The sequence below is a fragment of the Kwoniella europaea genome, chromosome 3 (assembly GCF_036810445.1).
Source record: "Kwoniella europaea PYCC6329 chromosome 3, complete sequence".
In the NCBI taxonomy this organism is placed as follows: domain Eukaryota; kingdom Fungi; phylum Basidiomycota; class Tremellomycetes; order Tremellales; family Cryptococcaceae; genus Kwoniella; species Kwoniella europaea.
Genome location: NC_089489.1, coordinates 912734 through 933545, shown reverse-complemented (window position 1 = coordinate 933545; position 20812 = coordinate 912734). Strand labels below are relative to the sequence as shown.

At 44.0% G+C, this 20812-nt stretch overlaps 7 protein-coding genes across 7 annotated transcripts; 4 read left to right on the top strand and 3 right to left on the bottom strand.

Annotated features, from left to right (window-relative positions):
• Window positions 1-7: 7 nt before the first annotated feature.
• Window positions 8-592, top strand: V865_008215 (uncharacterized protein; the record flags this gene model as incomplete). Its single annotated transcript, XM_066231952.1, has 4 exons — window positions 8-165; window positions 233-324; window positions 394-438; window positions 498-592. The coding sequence occupies 4 exons, from the start codon at window positions 8-10 to the stop codon at window positions 590-592; spliced, it is 390 nt and encodes a 129-aa protein (XP_066088049.1).
• A 752-nt stretch (window positions 593-1344) lies between these two features.
• On the top strand, window positions 1345-4026 carry V865_008214 (uncharacterized protein; the record flags this gene model as incomplete). Its single annotated transcript, XM_066231951.1, has 12 exons — window positions 1345-1564; window positions 1627-1638; window positions 1708-1793; window positions 1856-1914; window positions 1995-2060; window positions 2151-2223; window positions 2301-2398; window positions 2493-2587; window positions 2683-3064; window positions 3160-3216; window positions 3304-3658; window positions 3742-4026. 12 exons carry the CDS (start codon window positions 1345-1347, stop codon window positions 4024-4026), a joined length of 1788 nt encoding a protein of 595 aa, XP_066088048.1.
• A 234-nt stretch (window positions 4027-4260) lies between these two features.
• V865_008213 (uncharacterized protein) lies at window positions 4261-7771 on the bottom strand (the record flags this gene model as incomplete). Its single annotated transcript, XM_066231950.1, has 7 exons — window positions 4261-4519; window positions 4607-7122; window positions 7186-7240; window positions 7284-7359; window positions 7407-7420; window positions 7495-7517; window positions 7577-7771. The coding sequence occupies 7 exons, from the start codon at window positions 7769-7771 to the stop codon at window positions 4261-4263; spliced, it is 3138 nt and encodes a 1045-aa protein (XP_066088047.1).
• Window positions 7772-8924: 1153 nt separating this feature from the next.
• V865_008212 (uncharacterized protein) lies at window positions 8925-11222 on the top strand (the record flags this gene model as incomplete). The annotated part of the gene is made up of 5 exons (XM_066231949.1): window positions 8925-9093; window positions 9159-9729; window positions 9798-10009; window positions 10103-10522; window positions 10606-11222. 5 exons carry the CDS (start codon window positions 8925-8927, stop codon window positions 11220-11222), a joined length of 1989 nt encoding a protein of 662 aa, XP_066088046.1.
• A 262-nt stretch (window positions 11223-11484) lies between these two features.
• On the bottom strand, window positions 11485-13649 carry V865_008211 (uncharacterized protein; the record flags this gene model as incomplete). The annotated part of the gene is made up of 8 exons (XM_066231948.1): window positions 11485-11652; window positions 11729-11856; window positions 11932-12334; window positions 12394-12564; window positions 12620-12657; window positions 12716-13366; window positions 13426-13441; window positions 13491-13649. The coding sequence occupies 8 exons, from the start codon at window positions 13647-13649 to the stop codon at window positions 11485-11487; spliced, it is 1734 nt and encodes a 577-aa protein (XP_066088045.1).
• Window positions 13650-14004: 355 nt separating this feature from the next.
• V865_008210 (uncharacterized protein) lies at window positions 14005-15823 on the bottom strand (the record flags this gene model as incomplete). Its single annotated transcript, XM_066231947.1, has 6 exons — window positions 14005-14220; window positions 14273-14557; window positions 14615-14932; window positions 15000-15266; window positions 15383-15628; window positions 15701-15823. The coding sequence occupies 6 exons, from the start codon at window positions 15821-15823 to the stop codon at window positions 14005-14007; spliced, it is 1455 nt and encodes a 484-aa protein (XP_066088044.1).
• Window positions 15824-16797: 974 nt separating this feature from the next.
• Window positions 16798-20602, top strand: V865_008209 (uncharacterized protein; the record flags this gene model as incomplete). The annotated part of the gene is made up of 6 exons (XM_066231946.1): window positions 16798-17144; window positions 17198-17393; window positions 17443-17543; window positions 17600-17817; window positions 17870-18603; window positions 18650-20602. 6 exons carry the CDS (start codon window positions 16798-16800, stop codon window positions 20600-20602), a joined length of 3549 nt encoding a protein of 1182 aa, XP_066088043.1.
• Window positions 20603-20812: the final 210 nt, after the last annotated feature.

The window sequence follows — 20812 nt, the reverse complement described above, 5'->3', positions numbered from 1 at the left end:
CACCGCCATGTTTGCTAAAGCTTCGATAGCACTTTTCGCCTTGGCCCCACTCATATCGGGGGCCGTGATCAAACACAACGATACGGCATTGAGTGCCCGAGCCGAATTGGTCGTACAACCCTTATGTGAAGGTGGGAATTTAGATTCTCATGATTGTAATGTTGCGTGAATATATCACTTCTTTTTTTCGCCTGAAGATCGAAATACTGTATGCTGAATCCTTTTGATGTAGTTTGTTGTCACTTGGCGGTGGCATTCAAGGAGCCATTCAGTTTTTACGAGTGGACGATATAACCGATACGGCTTCAAGTGGTTCTTGTACCAGTAAGTGAACTATTCCCATCGTCTGACCAGTCAAGTTGTATGATTTATTCTGATATTTCCGGTTTCCAGTGACTGTGACAGCTGTAGATGGAGGAACAGCTATCGATATCAGTAGTGAGTAAGCTTTCCGACCTATATCAATTGATAGAGCTGATGATGATTGTGTCGATCAGAGGGTCGATTGGAGCAAGCTCAAAAAAGCAGCGATAGCTCAATGTGGACGTCAAGCATGGTCGGTCACTGCGCTGGGAGGTGCAACAGGAGGTAATTTGAAGATTGTCCAATCGCCGTCTTCTTCTTCCTCTTCTGTTGCAGTTGATTCATCTTCTTCAGATACATGTACTTGTTCAACGTAGAGGTGTATCCTCTCGTAAATACGACAGTAATGATATCGGGATATCGGTTCACCGAAGCGCCGGATTGTCGGTCTAATCCGATGATCCACCCCCCTCCCACTTCACGGGGAGGAACACTACCAGTGACTACTGAAAATACTCCTCACGAAGTATCATCAAATCGTCAAGTCCAGAACCCTGAAGCCCCAACTATTCCAGCTGATGCGAGATCCGCAGAAGATAAGTTAGGTGTAAGAGGTGAGGCATTTTACACTACCTGAGCACACAGTATCGTAAAAACAGCAAGCTTAAAACAATTTATTTGGATCGCGTGTGTGTGGAGGATAAGATTATGTTATGCGATTTCGAGTCGTCACTGAAGATCAGACTCAGAGAGTGAAGTGATAATCTCGTATACTTCCAATTCCAGACAAGTCCACTGAATTTGAAGACGGCAAACGGAGATCTACAGGATACCTTGCGGACGTGAATAAAGAAAAAGACGTCAGAGATATTCAAGTTAATTGATATCAAAAGTCAAGAATAGAATTGCGTCACCGATAGATACAGTATCAAGTGAGCTTGTCACAATACAACACACCAATTGACGTATAGCTGAATTGATTGATTCATCAATCCAGGCCGCTGTTGAGACGTTGTGTTGTAACCCCAACAAATTGATCGAATGAGTCGACCTTTACATAGAAGGGGTAATACAGATCCTCGACGAACCACAACTCCAACTACACCTGTACCATTGTCTATCCAGGCGACTCATAATCGGACATTTAGGAAAATGAGGATGAACAGTCCGATCTCACCTTCAAGGATGAAAGCGAAAGGTCAGACGCCATTGCCTTTCGCTCAGATAGCTGTATTGATGGGTGTAAGATTGGCTGAGCCAAGTAAGCTTCTTCCATAGCGAAGAAGGGAGGTATGAGCTAATTCATTCACCTGATGATATCAGTCGCGTATACAGGTCAGTTTTATACGTTTCCATGCCTAGAGCTATTGGATTGGAGTTGACTAACTTGGGATTATGCTGCAGTGATCTTCCCATTCGTCAACCAGATGGTAGAGGAATTAGGAGTGACAGATAATCCAGATAGGATAGGTTTTTATTCTGGATTAGTTGTGAGTAAATTGATGATTTGATATACAAGAGCTCTTGACTCATCCACAATGTGATGTAATAGGAATCGGTATTTGCATTCGTACAATTCTTTACAGTATATCACTGGGCGAAATTATCAGAGTGAGTTGGCATCATTTCGATACCTAACCCCCCTAGATCTGTTTGATACAATTCTGATTATATGAGATTGGTGATTATAGCAAGATCGGAAGGAAGCCTGTGATCCTCTTTGGGTTGATAGGAGTGGTAGTATCCGGATCGTTATTGTGAGTACACTATCGATTGGCATCCACCCAATGAAGCATTAATTGATTTTAGCGTGTTGTCTGTTGACCTTATTCGATATGATCTGATAGTGGACTGGCAACTTCTTTCTGGATGATGATCGCCTTTCGATGCTTGAGCGGAGCGCTAAATGGGAATGTAGCTGTGAGTCAACGTCGAGATCCACTGCCAAAAGTCATCAAGATTTGACTCGCCTCGTCTTCCTCGTTCTGGGATCACAGGTCATCAGAGCTGCTATTGGAGATATCACCGATTCCACCAATTCGACCGACGCTTTTGCGATGTACGGTCTGACTTGGACTGTCGGAGCGATCGTAGGGTGAGTCATACCAGAGGAAGCTATCGCACCACCATTTCCACTTCCATCAAAGTCAAATGAATGAACTGCTAACGAACGAAATTGAAACCACTAGTAATGCTCTCGGTGGATCCTTGTCACATCCCTTCGAGAGATTTCCAAATCTCTTTGGTTCCCTCGAGATACTTAGAACCTATCCATACCTATTACGTATGTCGACTTTACTTTCTTCTAACATTTCACATATCAGTCTGCATGACACAGAATTAATGACGAATTTTGATGATTTGTTTTCAATTAAATAGCATGTCTCGTAACGGCCGGTTTGACTTTGATAGGTATCTTATTCTGTCTGATATTCTATCACGAGTCACTACCAGCCTTGGTCAATAACGGGAAAGGCTCATTATCATTCTTATCATTATCAACCATGTCATTCAACAATAATAGAAAATCACATAAGAGGTATCAATCGAGTTCGTCTTTGATATCCGAGAGTGAAACTCTAGTAGGAGATGAAGAATCATCTTCATCTTCGACTTCAGCGAATATATTATCGAAATTACCCAGAGGAGATGATGGACCTGAACCGTTGTTTACGCCTATACGGAAGAACGAGTGGGGATTCTGGGAGTTGATGGGGGTCAAGAAAGTTAGAGTCATGGCTGCTACTGCTTTTTTGAATGCGTAAGTCCTAGTCCACTTCTCTCTCAACCTTTCCTTGGAGAGATATCCTAGGTCTGAATACTGATGATTTTGAGGGATATCATCCCATTTCACAGTTTCGTACAAGGTGCTTGGAATGCAGCTTGTCTTTTATTCTTCTTCGATCGAAATAAGTGAGTGACCAATATCCTCAATATCGAATCAATTAATTGACACAGTACACGTCGATTGATCTAATACTGTTTATGGTCATCCCATAGTGGTCTAGCAATGTCAGCCTCATCCATCGGAACCGCATTCGCCATTAATGGCCTCGTAACTATCGTCGTCCAACTGGTCTTGTTAACTCGTATCAAGAGGTTATTCGGGATTGCCGGGGGTTACAAAGTCCTAACTATAGGTTGGATATTCGTTTGGTTATTATTACCACTTTTACGTCTAACAAAACCCCCTGGTGGATCTGGTGGATGGACCTTATCGATATTCGTCAATGTATATCTATCATTCGTGACTGTCATTAACCTTACCGGTAGTCTATTGATGGTTTTGATTAATACTGCTTCTCCTGATAAGAGTGCTTTAGGAGCTATAAATGGGATAGGAACAGCGGTAGGAGTGAGTTTATCCATCCTTCAGTATATATCCTATCCGAATTGTTTCAAGGTAAATATTGACCTGGCTTGACTTGATGATCATAGTGTATGGCAAGAGTAATCGGTCCATCATTAATCTCAGCGTTATTCGCCTATTCGATGGAAACTCGATTTATGAACGGAAGAGCCTGGTGGATCTTCATGGTATTAATGTCAATTATCAATCTCATTGTTTCCTTCTTGGTAGACAACGAACAGGAACATCCCAAAACGCATGAGGAAGAAGAACTTGCCATGGGTCTTTTGGAAGATAACGAAGATCGAAACGATTATGATGACGAGTTGACGCCTGTGGAAAGGAGCGACACGGCGAGAGAATTGCCTAGATAAACTTGAAGTTATATACCCCATGCCAAGTATACTGTATGTATTACATAGGAATAGATGCTTTGTACTACTGTATACTCTCATTATAATGCATAAATAATGAATGATACAAACACTAACGCATGATTATCTCATCCGACCGTATCTTCGCGTGCATGTGTAGACTGTATCATGTAGAATGCATTTATATATTATAACTTTAGATATACGGTGTATAAATATATATATGTGCGTGTCTTACCAACCTTGTGGCTGTTGTTGTGGCTGATGTTGTTGATGTTGCTGTTGCTGTTGCTGTTGCTGTTGCTGTTGCTGTTGCTGTGGTCGGAATTGAGTCTGAGTCTGCGGTTGAGTAGTATTGTTGTTGCTATTTGTATTTGTGTTTATATTTGTAGCTGTATTCGAATTCGCATTGTGGTTATTCAATATCCCCGTTCCCGTTCCCGTTCCAGGTACTGTCCAATTCCAATTCCCATTCCCATCGAAATTTTGTCCCCTGTCAAATACCAAATTCAATAGTTATCATGTCAGCGTCGTTCAATCACTGATACATTTTATATCACACGTTCTGACATCGACTCACGTATAATCAGAGAACAATTGAGTCCAAATATCATTTTCCTCCATTTGACCCGTCGCGTCAAATACCGATGATCCCAGATCAAATAAGGAATTTTCGAAAGAATTCTCGTTTATACCCAGTAGATCGTTCGGTTGAGCATCTCCGAATATCTGAGTGGTAAATGAAGGTATCGACGCTTGAGGTTGACCATACATTTCATTGTTGACATTAGAATTTGTAGTCGGTAGATTACCTCCCATGAATGTCGTGAATTGGTTTTGGTTTTGAGACTGGGCCGGCTGGATATCGGTTGTGGTTCCTGGTTCTGAGAAAATGCTATTGACGGTGTTCGAAGAGGATGTATGGGTAGGTGAAGGATATGCAATCGAAGTAGCACCAGAACCGGAATTCCCTTCGAACAGATATGACGAAGAGCCATATATTATGTCAGGAGTAGGAATCTTGTCAGCAGGATGTTGGATCTGAGGTGTGGTAGCGGATAATAATCTAGGATCATCAAAGTTGGGTCCAAAGTTACCATACTGCTTCGCCTTGCTTGATGTTGATGTTGGCGGGCAGGTTTGATTCTGACAAGGTGGACTTTCCATAGGTACCGGTGAATCAACTTCGTCTCCTGAGTGAGATCTTTTCTTCTCTTTGGGAGTAACCACAGCGATAGGCATATCATGCTCTGACGCAAGCTCTGTTAACATGTCCGTCATCTTTCCCGCTTGTCTCCACACCGTCTCCATCTCCTTGGACGCAGCGATACATCGCTTGATGTCGGTAATTGCTCTTTGTCTTTCCGCGGGTGATTGTCTTCCGGAATAGATGTTGATGAGCAGGACGATTGCAGCCACCCAACTGGGTAACATAAATCCTACGTTGAGTGCTCGACCAGGCAAGGCACCTTCCTGTCTCCCTCTCCTGAGAGCCGAGTCGACAATGTTGCATATCGATCGAGCGGCATTGGCGCATATCGCAAGGGACGGAAGGAAGACTTGACCAGTTTTTCGGTTTCGTGGTGTAGGGATGAAGGGTCGATGGATGAGGATCTGGATGTAGTAGTAGTGGACGTATAACAGAGCGGATTGCTGGAAGAGAGAATAATCGGATCTGGTAGGATCCCACCGTAGTTCGTCAGGCACATTATCGGCCCAAGAGTTCAGAGCAGAGTCAAGTTCCATGACTACGGCACTCTGCGCAGCCACGTCCGCCCGATGTTCAGGGAGTTTGTTGATGGCGTAAATGGTTCGTAGAGTGGCACCAATGATGTGATCGAGTTTGAGAGTCTGTATGAAAGCGGCGACAGAGGAGATACCAGCACCTTCAGGCTGTTTGAAGTCTGTCTCTTGATCTCCAGTTTCCCAGTACTCGTCATCCACGTCGATAGGGTAATCAGCGTCGAAGTCGGTATCTTGTAAAGCAACCGATCGACCAACACCGGCGCAGTTGACACGATCTATATGGTACAGACACCAGAATGCCCGGTTGTACAGTGCTCTTTCGACTGGGTCGACGTGGATGAGAGTAGACCTGACATGAATACCGATTTCCTGGGCCGATCGAAGACCCACTCCGGATAGAATCCACATGAGATGGGGAACAGCACTTCCTGAAAGGAAGTTACAGAGTAGGACCTGTTGTTGGAATTCGTAGAGGTTTGGTCCTTGCATGATGGATCTTCCCATGCGGAGGAGGGCGTGAAGATATTTCCATCCAGCAGAATATCGTCGACTTCCATCTTGATCAGACTGCAACCTTTCTTTTCCTTCTTCAGTGAGAGCGAGATTGACAGGCCAATAAACTCGCTCGTCATCGACGAATCTTGATCCGTTGGCGAATATCATCAAGCAGACTTTAGCGAAAGAAGTGTTAGTCCGCCATAGTCCAGAGTCGTACTGCCTTTGGAAAAGAATCCGGTTGAGCAGTGGAAGGTGAATGTTGAGATGATCGAAATAAGCATCAATGAGTTGATTATCAAACCCTTCTTCAGGCCATAGTGAAAGGTCTAACGAGCGAATCCCTTCGTTGGCAATGACTAATTCCCATTCTGGTAATTGCCAATACTGATGTCGTTTATGCTTGTTCACTTCCTCCAAGAAATCTCTCTTCTCGTTATCCTGTCGAGTGTATTTGAGTTCATGGAAAGTTCGCATCAAATGCGCTCCAGAGGCTTTGCCGTGGTATCGCCAGATGGTATCCCTGACGTTGAGCTTGCTCATTCCCTTTGCAATTTCTGATTGTAGCTCCGCTTCTTCCTCTGCGTCATCGTTCTCTGGGGCTCGTGCCGGATCCTTCTCATAGGCTCGCCATGGTGAAGGTCCGAGTATGTTGCTTGCAGGCGAAGCGGAACCCGCAGCAGAGGGTGAGAGAGATGACTCGGCTGATGACCGATGACTAACGGGGAATGGTTTGAGCGATGGGAAAGGAGGGATATGTAGGGAACGCAGAGTTTCTTGATAAGAAGGGAGATCAAACTCTTCACGGTCGAGTGGTGGACCGACATATTGATCGAGATCAATAGATGGATGAAGCTGTGACATAGGAAAGAGACATCAGAAGACCATTGAAAGAACTTCCGGACAGGTCATGCTTACCTGATTTAAAATCCTTTCCAGACGGTTACAGCGTTGTTCTAACGTCTCAATGTAGCTAAAAGAAAGTTTAGCTCAGTACCCAGATGAGAGTAACTCACCCTTTCGGTGGTCCTCGACGCTTGGCAGCTTCGACGTAGGTACAATCTAAACCATACTCTTCACAATGTGTACATTCTACACCATCGCATTAGCTCACATCAGTGCACAAATAGTCGACTTACTGTTTTCACTCAAGCTGTTCATAGGTCCATCGCACTTGATTTTCTTCCTATGGCTATATCAGCGGATGTCAAAAGAGATTCAACTTACCTTCTACAAGCATCGCATGCCCTCTGTTGCCACGGTAGATCAGCAATTAGCCCAAAGTATGTGGAAACCGATGCTGACTCACCTGTACTTTCCTCCTCTTGGCTTCTGCCTCTGCTAGCTCCTTCTGTTTCTGAGACTGAGGTGTACTACCCGTTGAAGACTTCTTTGCAGGAGTCCCACCACCCGTCCGAGGAGTTCCTGCCGCAGGCTGAGGTTGCCTGGGTTCTTCTCCGCTCGTCCGACGGCTTGAGCCAGCGGACGGCGTAAGTGTGGGCATTGCCGGGTTTCCTCTGTAGTGTTCTGTTATAAATGGTCGTGATGAGATAGATAAAGACAGTATCCGTTCTGGTGTATAGTCGTACTGAATGTTATAGTGGTAGGTGAATGCTGAGATTGAAGGGTTGAAGCTGTGCCGAGCGCAGATGTAATTGTTTGATACTCTCGAGTGCAAAATCTTGAAACTGTGTGACGATTCAACCGCCGGAATGTCCGTCTGACCGTCGGGGATCGTTCAACCTGCCAAAAGGTCGAAAGAGGTAATCAGTTTCAGTCTTCCATGCAATGAAATAGATGCAACAGTGAGAAAGAGGATCGAAGATAGATACCATATGGCATACTATCGAATCACCCATGCATACGGTATGGCATGGTCATGTTGTTGGTACATGGAGAAAAATCAACCTCGGAACCGAGATCGTCTTGAGATCTCAATTAATTGGTGTTTTCACTCCGCTTATAAGTCGATGACCTCGGTGTCCGCTTTTTCACCTTTTTAGCGCGAAAATAAAACCTAAACCTCGGCCCAGCATCAGTCTGATACTGTACTTCCCACATTCGGGACAAGATGACAAATATCGACTATCAAACTTGGACCCGCTCTCATCTGCATCTGAACACGACAGATACTGCATATGGTATCTATCCAATCTCGAACGGGGATTGAATAGCCGGGCGCAGCTCGACTACAAATCATGGATTTATAATCAATCACATACATACAAGAATCACCATACGGTGAATCGTAGATAGTCGTTCTGCGTCTTCCTTTCGATGTCGTTATACATGATATGGGATGGGAAGAGCTCACAAATTGCCATTCAAAGTATAGGATAATTGAGTCGATACGATAGGGTTATACTGACTACCAAACCTGTCTTAACGAGATCGTCCTTTATACTTATAGATAAACGTCCTTTGACGTTCGTCTCCTTCTCCACTTTTGGGAAATAAGTGCAAGTCATCGTTGTTTATGTACTCATAAAGAGGTATAAATCCCATCGAGATTCAATGAAGATGCGATATCAACGATTCTCAAACCAATACAGCTCACAACTACTATACGCTACTGATCCTCATATTCTGACATTCAAAGATATACATGATAACAACACAACATCCGTAATATATATCACCAGTAACAAGACCCAACCATGTCATTCTACAGTCCTTACAACCCTATGGCGCACCACGGCCAATCATGGGGACCTCCTCCATCTTCCCAGTCTAGTTCGTCCATACGAGATACATTGAGTAATTGGAGTAACAGCGCAAGGAACTATGTGAGCGGCTTGGCTCAAGGTGCAGCTGAAAGATTGAGACGTAAGTTCAACTCCTGTGAAATAATTTTGAGCCAATCATGTGCCAATTGATGATGGGATTGATAGCCAACACACCACCACCTGGATATTGGATGAATCCCTCTCTCTCATCTGGACAACAGACAAGTGGAACTTCAAATTCAAGTAATCAAAGTTTTTCACCTTGGTCATCTCCCCCTCAACAACCACAACAATCACTCGTCCCTGCCCATTCTTATCCAACTTCACAGGGTATACCTCCCAATCAGACTTATGGAACTGGATCTGAATCTGATCAACCAGGAGTGAAAGCAGGGATGTATGATGATGGACAACGAAAGGGCTACGAAATAACATTTGATACTACTAAATTAAGTGGTGATCAATGGTATAAATCTCAAGTAGGAGATGGGAAAGGTAATATAGCTTTTACAGCTATATTGTCGATAGGTCCAGGAGGAAGGAAACAATTTGATGTTTATAGTGGTGCTGGTCCTGCCCATTCCAACACTTCAATGACTGGACCTCAGTTCCAACCTTCACAAAGTAGTAATGGGATGATTGGTCCAAGTGGTCCGAACGGGTTCACAAATCCTACAGGTCCCACGGATCCTGGTCAGAGCACCACCTCTGAACCCCAAATTGATCGTATGCCAAAGTAAGTTGAGCCACCCCACTATTTTGACTTGATGGTGAGCAACGCTGATAAGTGGCTGGATGATATAGCTTGATCGACATGATGAGTGATCAAAATCCCCAGAATTGGGTATACGGTGTGCCACCCGTCGACCTATCTAATATAGGAACTTCCAAATCTACCACCTACGGTGAGAAAGGGTCGAAATACTCTGATATATTGTTCGGAAAAGGTTTTGTGGATGGATTTGATGGTCCGAGAAAAGTTCTGGAAGATACTACCGATTGGGTTCAGAATAGATGTGAGTTTAACTGTCGCTATATCTAAAGCAGTATCATCTCCATCTGGTAATCACTTGCTGATATCTTGTTAACAATATTCGATGGTTGTATAGACCACCACGCAGATTGGACCAAACAATATGGAGTAGGTGAACTAGCATTAAACCGACAAGATGCTCGAGAAATCGCTTCTCAATTCCTAGATTCGGATCACGACGGATCACTATATCGTGAAGCCCAATTAACTGATATAATGGACGAATATGTCTCGACCGGATTATTACCTGATTCCAACCTTGTTTATGTCGATTCTGAAAGACCCACCGAGGAGAATGGTATAGGCTCGGCATCGAGTTTGGCATTTGATGGATCAAAGTTATCCGATTGGGCTATTAATATGGTCGGACCACCTGAAGAAGGTTATGGAGGTTATGGAGGGGGGTACGGAAGTGTATTTAGTCAAAGACAGGTTGAGAAAATGAAAGATTTGATGGATAGTTCACAAGCTTATGGAGATGATTTATGTGAAGCTGGTAAGTTTTTTCTCTCGCATCACAACTTAAAACACATATAGAAATAGGAGAATACAGAGCTAATATATTTCTTCTGTACGCAGCCGGTTTCTCACCTGAAGAAACATCATTATTCTCATCTCAAATCGGTTCGCTCCTCACTACCGAAGTGACCTCATCCGGTCGTACCAAACCAGATGACGATCAAAGACGATGGGCCTATATGAGTTTGTTAAAAGCAAAGAGGGTATATGATAATCAATCTGACGATGATAAAGAAACTTACAATCGATTGGCGACTGGTAAATTATCAGTTGAAGAATTGAATACGTACCTTCAAAGGGAACAACAATCCAACTCTACCTCCAATTCTTCAGCTTCAGCTTCTGGTTCAGCAGGATCAACTTCGGATGGAACTCCTACCAATTCCAATCCAAGTGTAGAAAGTCAATTAAGAGATCAATATGATAATTGGCGAAGATCCCAATACCAAGAACCACAACCACAGCCATCACAACCTACCAACAATTTTGGAATCCCACCATCCATGCAAACGGGTTTCACCGGATATAATCCCAATGCTTCAAGTATGGGAGTAGGATCAGGATTGAACAAGCCGAGCGCTATGAAAGGTGGTAGAGTATCTTTCAATCCGGGGAGGGAAGAACAAGATTATTGGGAGGGCCTTCCAGCCTCTGCTGTCTCTAGAGGATCTTATTAAGTACATGACTCTAGTATCTACCGCCCTGTTGTAGCATCCATAATGCAATGCATCTTGTTCGAGATGAAATCATAATCACCATAAAGACAGAGACAATGACAAATCTGGTCATGATGGTTTCTTAGGCAAGCATAAAACGCTAGATGGCCGGAGTTACTTCTTGAGCATGACATGATCAATCAAATACATACCAAACCATAGATACATTACCAAACAATACTAAAACCGATTCTATGGAGATACGCATACACACTCGAACAATCTAATTCAATCCAAAGAACTTATCAAGTACCTTTGAGAAAGTTTTAATAGCTTCATAAGTTTCTTCATAAGTAGCGATAGAGAATGATAATCTGAAATAACCATATCCTTTACCACCTATCGCGTGTTCACCGCCCGCATCAAAGTACCATCCAGGAGCGAATAATACCTATTCCAGTCGAGATCATTAGCATTGGCTCTGACTAAGACCACCAACATCCTGAACTAGACGGTGTAAGACTCACCAGATTATCGGCAAGTTCTGTCCATAATTTTTGAACCAAGACATGAGTGGCATCTTCGCCTTTTCTAAGGAGATCTTGATAATCTGGATGTTCACTGACGTGTACACCTAAGAACACGAACATACCAGCTGAATCACAACATGGCCATAAGTATCACTGATTTCTCATTTCACAAAACCACAAGGTTAGAAGAGGTCACTTACCAGTTGGAGGCGTGAACGTTACCAAAGCAGGACCGTGTAATCCTTTCTTCTCATCCCATTTGTTTCTCGGTTGTTTCGAATAGCATGTGATCGTCTTTGTACCTTCGGGGAACAACCCTCTGACAACAGAGTTGGTCGTCTGGTCAAATTCAAGGTGGAAAGTGTCCTCAAAGGCATCACACATCCAAGTCTTCCTCATATTGTAAGTAGCCTTTACACCTCGCAACCATCGGATATAACCTTCGAACCCCCATTTCTGTAACATCGTCGTGGTCAACGCAGTAGCAAATCCACTGGGAGCTTGAGTGGAAGTTTCCGTAATTCGAGTTAGCCGTTCGATGAACAGAGGATTGGCAGTGATCCATCCTAATCGAGATCCAGGAGCAGATGTTTTCGAGAATGTCTAAAACATACAACATCAGCGCTGGATTTTGGATAGCAGAAAAGGGGCGCATCACTTACGTCCATTCGAACGACCCTACCATCAGTGTCGAAGTGGAGGTAGCTTGGTGGTAGGGATTTGATGAATGCTGCATTTCCCTCTGAACCCTCTTTCTTCTCGGCATCTGCTAATCGTTGAGCAAGGATAGATCTGTCGGATTGAGTTCCTTTGGGTGTCCATTCGCCGGTGTACTGTTGATACCTAACCGTCAACAACGAACCATCAAGATTGAGTGATTCAACTTACCAAGCAATAGTATGGCTCATCCTCACAGATGATCACATCTAATCTATGATCAGCATTGTACATATCGATAACGATAATGTAACGTATATAACTCACCATATTTCTTACAAATCTCATAAATCTGCTTCTTTCTCTCTGCTTCCATCGTAGCTCCCGTGGGATTTTGTCCAGTAGGAATAGTATACATGATATGAGGTCTTTTCTTTCCATCTCTTTCATCTTCTTTCCATCCTCCTAAAACCTCTTCGAGATGTTCAGGTGACATACCTTCCTTATCCATCTTGATGGGTATAGTGGGACATTCGAATGGTAGGAAAGTATTGACAGCCGATGGATAAGTCCATTCTTCAACCAAAATCGCATCTCCCTTCTCTACCAATAGACTAATGATCTTACCCCACCCATCTGTATTTCCAACATTGACCAACACGTCCCAATCTGCATAAGCGGGCTTATAAACTTTCGAGACGTACTCCCGCAGGAAGAGAGCCAGCGATGGTGGACCGGTAGCAGCTTGGTATTGTAATGAGGTGGATAATTGAATTGTCTTTGGATCGGGAGGTCCAGGAGCCCACTTGGGAATTGTGAATGACGAAGTTGGAAGAGCAGCTGATGAGCTTGAAAATAACCAGGATAACAACGATTTGTTCTTCTTGGGCTCTCGAGGTGGATCAAGTGGGAAGGCATCATGGGCTAGAATCGTAGCTGATAAAGTCTCGAAGGGAAATACCTCGGGATGAGGAATACCTGATGATGGTTATGAATATATAAGCGATAGTCTTAACTCAAGTCAAACGATAACATACCCCCTGCCATGACAATCTATAGGGTATCATCAGCTTGAGTTTTGTTCAAGTGATGTGAGACTTACCATTCCTGGGACACCTTGGTACCTGTAAAGCTCCTTGAGACTACTTGCAGCTCGTTTCTTGGAAACTTGGTTCAAGTGATGGGTAAAGTCCTTTGCCTTTGGCAATGAAGCCGAGGCATCGTGTCTGGGTTGAGTGCCAAACTCGAAGGCAGAGTCCATCGTGGATATATCTACAGTGGTTTACAATATATACAAAGATGACAATACGAATAGCAAAGAAAGAGAAGAGATGGGTACGCTGAATCAGCTCCTTGATATAATTGTATACTCGTATGGGGTTATTCTCAGCGATAAGAGGCGACGATCGATTCATTCACAGGTCTCATTTTACCGGATTAGGAAATAAACAGATGATAGGAATCGGATTTATCCGATCATACACCATATGGTGTATCATTTCGCAATCCAATTCAGTTCTATTTCCAGATAATCGAATTGTATATACATATGCATGGTATATCATAAACATCGTCATCATCATCATCGTTCTGTGTGGTAGCAGTAGATGTATCATCTATCTCTTTCGCTTCTCACCCTTGACAATTTTCTTAGGTTGGGAGTTCTTTTCCCATTCTGCTCGTCCTTCACCTTCCCACATCCCCTTCAGCCACACTTCACATTCCTCCTTGGTCCCTTCAGGATGGTCCAATTGCCAGACATTCAATGCTTGTCTTATAGTCTGAAGAAGGGGAGAAGGCGATATGGAAAGTAATTGTTGGAGTTCGGTACCCTGTTGCGATATGTCAGCATGATCTGTTAAGAACGGGGACAATTGAACTTACATTAAGCAGTAATGGTATATCTATAGCATCTGGTAACCCCGATTCTTCGATCCTTCTCCTGAACTGCTCATACTTCTGTACGACCTGTTCTGCATTCTGATCCCATTGTCCAGTCCAACCGGGTAATATTTCCATGACGGCCGACCAAGTCAACGATCTCTGCCAAGGTTTCACACAAGGGTTCTGCATCCAGGTGCCGACTTCAGACCTGACGGTAGCATCGGGATTAACAATCTTAGCAGCTTCGAACAAGTTGGTCACTCCATTTTTGGTTTCGGTAGATAGCTGGTTTGTCAATCAGCGACTGCATTGAGAGTGTGTATGGACCTGTTGTCAACTTACTTTCAACCCTTCGCTTATCACTATCGAGGCTGCTGGGACGTCTTTTCCCTTTCTCTTCACCGTCAAATCACCGAAAGGTGTAACAGCCGTAGCCAGCCATAAGATCTCATCGATATGGAAGCCCTTGTTGACGAGGTCTCGAAGAATTTGCGCCGAACAGATGGCACTCTCTCTTGGAGGATTTACTTCGCAAGTGAAAACATATGGGTGTAATCCTAGATTATCGATCAAAGACATTGCTCGGAATGGATCGTCTTTTAACATCTTCGTTACTTCTATACCTATACGTTCTTTTGATACTTTCGTTGCGATCGCGGCCTACGTTCATACAATCACTCATTCAGCTCGGTGTCAAATCATCACTTTAAGAGATATTTCCACTCACCTTGACATCTTCCTCTTTTATAGCTTGCATCACATGATCCTCAATCTTCAGGCCAAACCTACTCGCAAATCTTACGCATCTTAATATCCTTAATGGATCATCTTGAAATGTCTGTCTGGGCGGTAAAGGTGTACAAGCTATTTTCTTTTCTAGATCCGTTAATCCACGTTGAGTATAATCTTCAACTTCTCTCGTAGAGACATTGTAAAATAATGCATTGATCGTCAAGTCCCGTCTTGAAGCATCTTCAAGTGGCGTACCGGGTCTCTAAATCGTTCCCCGCCGCGAGAGTCAGCCCAGTCGCTTGAGCGTGCGAGTAGTGATCCAAAAGGGATTGGAAAGGGGGTGGGGCGAGGAGAGCAGAGGAGGGGGAAAAGACTTACAACTTGAGGTATCCTACTATCCGCATAAGTCTCACTTCTTAATCCCACAAAATCACATTCTAATCCTAATATCCTCGTTGTTCCAGTTTCCAGATGTTTGCTTTGTTCTGGATTCGCAGCTACCCTGCCTACTGATCCAGTAGTGACATCTTTGGTTTTTAGAAAATTTACAAATTCCACTGCGAAGGAATGTCCGGATGGAATGGATAATGCTATATCCAGATCATGCGAAGGTAAGGACAATAACTACAAGTGAGATCGTCAGTAAGCTTGACTTTATCGTGAAGTAGGAGGAAGGAAGAGTAGACCTAGACGCACTTTATCCCTTACCCAACCTCCCGCTATCCTACATTCCACAGGAGGATTAAGTGTCCTAGAGAAATCGTCAAGTAGATTGACGAATTTCGTCTCTACTTCGTCGAGTATGACTTTCCTTGCCATTCGTGTTGTGCTATACAATCGAAAGAACAATCTCATGAATTTGTTGAGTTGAAATTGAGTGTCATCTGAGTTGGGCAAAAGAAGAGCAAAGTCAAGAGAAAGCCAACTTTGAAGAGAAGTGATCAACCTCCACTCGTCTCGTTGGATTCTTGACTCGTCACAGGTCTATTCCTCTTTGTCATCTCTGCATCAATCTGACCAGATTCAGCCATGTATGTGTATGCATGTACGCACGACTTGTCAGATGACATCGGCATTGCCAGTGATTTCCATCTGACAAGTCAAGGTTTGATGGATGAAAAGGGATGGGACGTCAAGTTCCGGCCAGACAGATGGGGTAGTGAAGATGCACCGAGCTTTTCGCTTTATGAACAATCAGTCACAGATCACAGACTCGTATGCATTCGCATCCTACGCAGCTGTCCATTTGAAATATGCATATAAAGGAAGAGACCGAGACTAGATCATCCCTTCTTGGAAGGTAGACGGTGCATGCGCAATATAGTGTTGAATGATAATAGCCTTAACTTGTATATGTACAGTAAGACTGGCTCACTATCGTTATCATCGTCATCATCATCGTCCATTACAACGCGTTTAATCATTCTCACCTCTACATCTTCACCTTCACTCTACATCTCTCAGCCAACTGCTCACTCATCAATAGCATATTATACCTTCTACCATCGCCCGCACTTTGCACATACACCCTCATTGTGAAACGACATACTCAGCGACCTATACATATCATAACGACGCTCGCTCTTCCTGCATCAAGATCACAACAAGAGGAATTAGACCTCGGACGACTCGCCGTTTACACGCCTTTCTCGTTAACTTGAGACCCAATCATATCTGTATTCCCAAATGGTGATGGAACGGATCATACGTACGTATATTTACTGTCTCTCATCTACATGCAGATGGATAGCACTGACCAGATGAGGTACCTCACGATGATTAGTTGTATAACGATGTCAACACTTCGTCAACCACCGGCAGTCGTTCCCGGGTCAACTTCCTCTTCACCTACGCTCGTCACTTCCCCTCAATTCCTTCAACCCAACTTACCTGATCCATCATCCTCTTCCCTTAATCGAGTCACATCGGCAGGTTCATCATCCCAACATGCGGCAGGTAGGATACCTTCATCCCGACCTACCGACTCTAACTCGAGGAAATCAAGTTTCAAGGTTTTATCCAGGCAAGGGTCACTGAAGGATAAGGACAAACACAAGCATGGTAGGGAGGTATCGAACCAATCGGAATATAGCGATGATGGATTTAGATCACCTTTATCAGAAAGTGGAAGTGCTGAAGTGTGAGTTCCTTTCATCTCGTGTACAGAGAGGATATTGACTAATTGGGCGGTAGGATTGAAACGGGTGCTGTGAGAGTACAAAAGGATCATGGGTCCGGCAGATGGATGATCAATCAATATAGAGTACTGCGCGAGATTGGGCATGGTACACATGGAAGGGTACGATTGGGAGAAGATCTAAGTGCTCAATTACCGATAGATGAGGGAGGAGATGTCGGGTTAGGGATATCACAAGGAGGACCGTTTTATGTGAGTTACCCTTGTCAGTGACTTAGCTGATCAGGTTTAGGCTATCAAGATAGTTGACCGGAATCCGAAAAGGAAACGTCTAACGGGCTTGGGCAGACAGAAAGGAATGAAAAGTGGGAGAGATGGCGCCAAGATGCTCAATGAGTCTGAGTGAGTTATTTTCATTTCAAGGTCTATATCTCACATAGCTGATATTGTAACTCCAGAATTCGTAAGGAGATTGCTATATTCAAGAAAGTGAATCACCCCAACGTAGTTAGGATGAAGGAGATTATAGATGATCCAGAGTCAAGTAAGATCTACATGATTATGGAATGGTGTGAGAATGGAGAAATACGCTGGAAAGAAGCAGAAGGAAGCCCCGCTCTGACGGTCGGAGAGACAAGAAAGATATTCAGAGATACTCTATTGGGATTGGAATATCGTGAGTTTCCCAAACTACCGGATTTAGCTGATCATTCTAGTACATCATCAAGGCATTATTCATCGAGATATCAAACCTTCAAATCTACTGCGGGCTGCCGACAATACTGTCAAGATATCCGATTTTGGTTGTTCGCATTTCTCAGAGGCTCTAAGAGCGGCAGCTGCTCAGCCAGGTCCGGAAGGCGACGCTTATGTAGATGATATAGAATTAGCCAAGACAGCTGGATCACCAGCATTCTTTGCTCCTGAAATGTGCTACTCTGGACTAGATACCGATATCTCTCAGCGTAGTACGAGCTCACCGCAGTCGACACCGATGACCGAAGTTCCTTCTTTCACTCTCCGACCTCCATCTTCCATCGAGACTCGCTCGAGTCAATCGGATCCCTCGAATCTAGGTAGTAGTATACCCCTACGTCCGACACTTAGCAACGAGTCCGCCTTTTCCCGCCGTCCACCTTCCGCCAGATCACATTCATCTTCCGCTACGATCCACCGAAGAGAGCGATTACCGATAACCAACGCTATCGATGTTTGGGCATTGGGAGTAACCCTCTATTGCTTGTTCTTCGGTAAAACACCCTTTGATGCGCCGAATGAATACCTTTTAATGCAAGTCATCCCAGTACAGGATTATGTGGTCCCACCATTCGTAGGGAAAGATCATATACCCACGGGAACGGGTGGTCTACCTGCTTCTGAAGAAGCTAATGAAGGTCTAGATCTGCTACGAAAGTTATTGGAGAAGGATCCAGCAAAGAGGATCACCCTGGAGCAGGCTAAAGTGAGTTCTGACTCTGATTTAACCTTAGCTGATGATTGGTCAACAGAAACACCCCTTCACCCTTCGAGGTATTTCCGATCCCACTTCATGGCTCGCCAAGACGGATCCTCACACACAAACTTTCGTTACGGTATCCAATGACGAAGTTGCTGCTGTCATTACCAAATCGACTGGTTTCAGAGATCGTTTCCGTAAAGGTATCAAATCGATAAGTCACAAACTTCAGCTGCTGAGTGGATCGAATCGAACGAGAAGCAGGAGTATCGGCGAAACAGATTCTCCAGGAGAACCTCATCCTCCCACGCCCAGTCATCTAGGTACACCACGAAGCTCAAAACTGCTAGGTCTGGTACCGTCAAGTCGAGATGTATCGCCAATGACTAGTCCTCTCCCTGCTCCTCCTGGTTTATCTCGTCGTCTCTCCCTACTGGGATCGAAGCTACTTCCTGGAGAGAGTCCTCCTCAACCTCAAGGAGCCTCACCCAACGTGTCCGGCCATACATCCCCAGAATCAGGCAGCGAAGTCCCCAATCGGACTCCTTCTGTCAGTTCTATCCAATCTGCACCGGGCAGATCGTTCATGGTTCAACGTAGACCTTCGACCCACCTCGTTCCTCCAGCTCCATCTACGATGGTCCCTCTCGCTGCTGACGATACTCCTAAATCACCTCGCCCTGTTGCATCTTCCAGTTCACTCGACAAGGTCAAGAACGCTTCTGATATATCTCCCAACAGTAGTCTACGCCGTAGAGGGTCAGGCGATATCGATACGATCAACAAGGAGATGGGATATCGACCGAGAACTCACAGTAATGCTTCGAGCATAAGTAGTAAACTCGCGAGGCTACTTTCCAGAACGGGATCTCAACGTTCACGTCGTCTACCGGATAAAGATAGAGAATTATTAGCTGCGTCTGACGTAGAAGAGACTGGTGTAACGCCATCCGCAGCTTCTTCTTCACCTGCTGATGCTTTGGGCCGTATGAGTCTAGATGAGATCCCCCGGAGGAGCCTGGAGACATTCGAATCCGGTTCGTATAGTTCTCAACAGAGGGCTTTCGCACCTAGTCCAGAAAGAGGTATAGGTATGTGGAATTGGGATAACCGATTACGTGCTGCGCCTCTACGTCGCGGATCTAATTTATCGGAGGAATACACACCGACGAAAGCTGCTGGTCGAGATGTGGTGGATGAAGAGGAAGTAGATTGGAACGGAGCTATATCAGATGATGAAGAAGATGATTACGGTGATGAAACAAACAACGATCACAACAATAATGATGATTTAGATAATTATACGACTTCGACTACCACTGGTACGACTACTTCATCTTCATCAAGGATGAATTTCAATCATTCGACATTGACACCTAGTGCACCCAATTTACCATCTAATTGGAGGAGAACATCAAGAGATGGTTTGTTAGGATTGGATATTCCCCAATTACCTCCGATAGCAACTACGACAAGTAGTCAACCTGTTCCTGTGGCTGCTCCACCGACATTGGATCCTATACCTGATGGATCACCCTCGACTAGTATATCATCATCTTCAAAACAACCCACTTCCAGTACCAGTACCACTTCCACGAGTGCAAGTGGTAGTGGGAATGGGAATGGGAGTATTAATAGTAATCCTATTAACATTACGAATGATACGAATGCCAGTTCGAATTCGAGTTCGAATTCGATAAACAATCAGTCATCACTTCAACGTACCTCCTCGAGAAACAGTACCCATTCGAATTCACGTATTTCTCAATCACATTCACCATTCCGTTCGTCGTTCTTACATGAACGTGCCAAATCTCCATTAGGTTTACATACTCATGCGGACTCCCCCAAGAGATTGAGTAGACAAACTTCTTCTTCGGTATTTGATCTTCAAGATGATCAAGATGATGGCAAAGGGGATGGGCTGGATGACAATGGATTGGCTATTACTATTGGAGGTAGAAGAGAGAGAGGTAGAAAGAATTCAATGTTAAGTAATAGGTAACACACAAAATGAGTAAGAATTATCGATAGATGCGAATAATGATGATTAGTTAGATTTCTCTTGTGTGTAATTTATGAGATCTCATATCCATATTCATATGCATATATACGTATTGAGTGTAATCAACTTATGATCATAGAACTGAATTGTCATTTGATCTCCTCAATTGATCAACGATACCGTTGATCTAACGATTTGACAGTGTATATA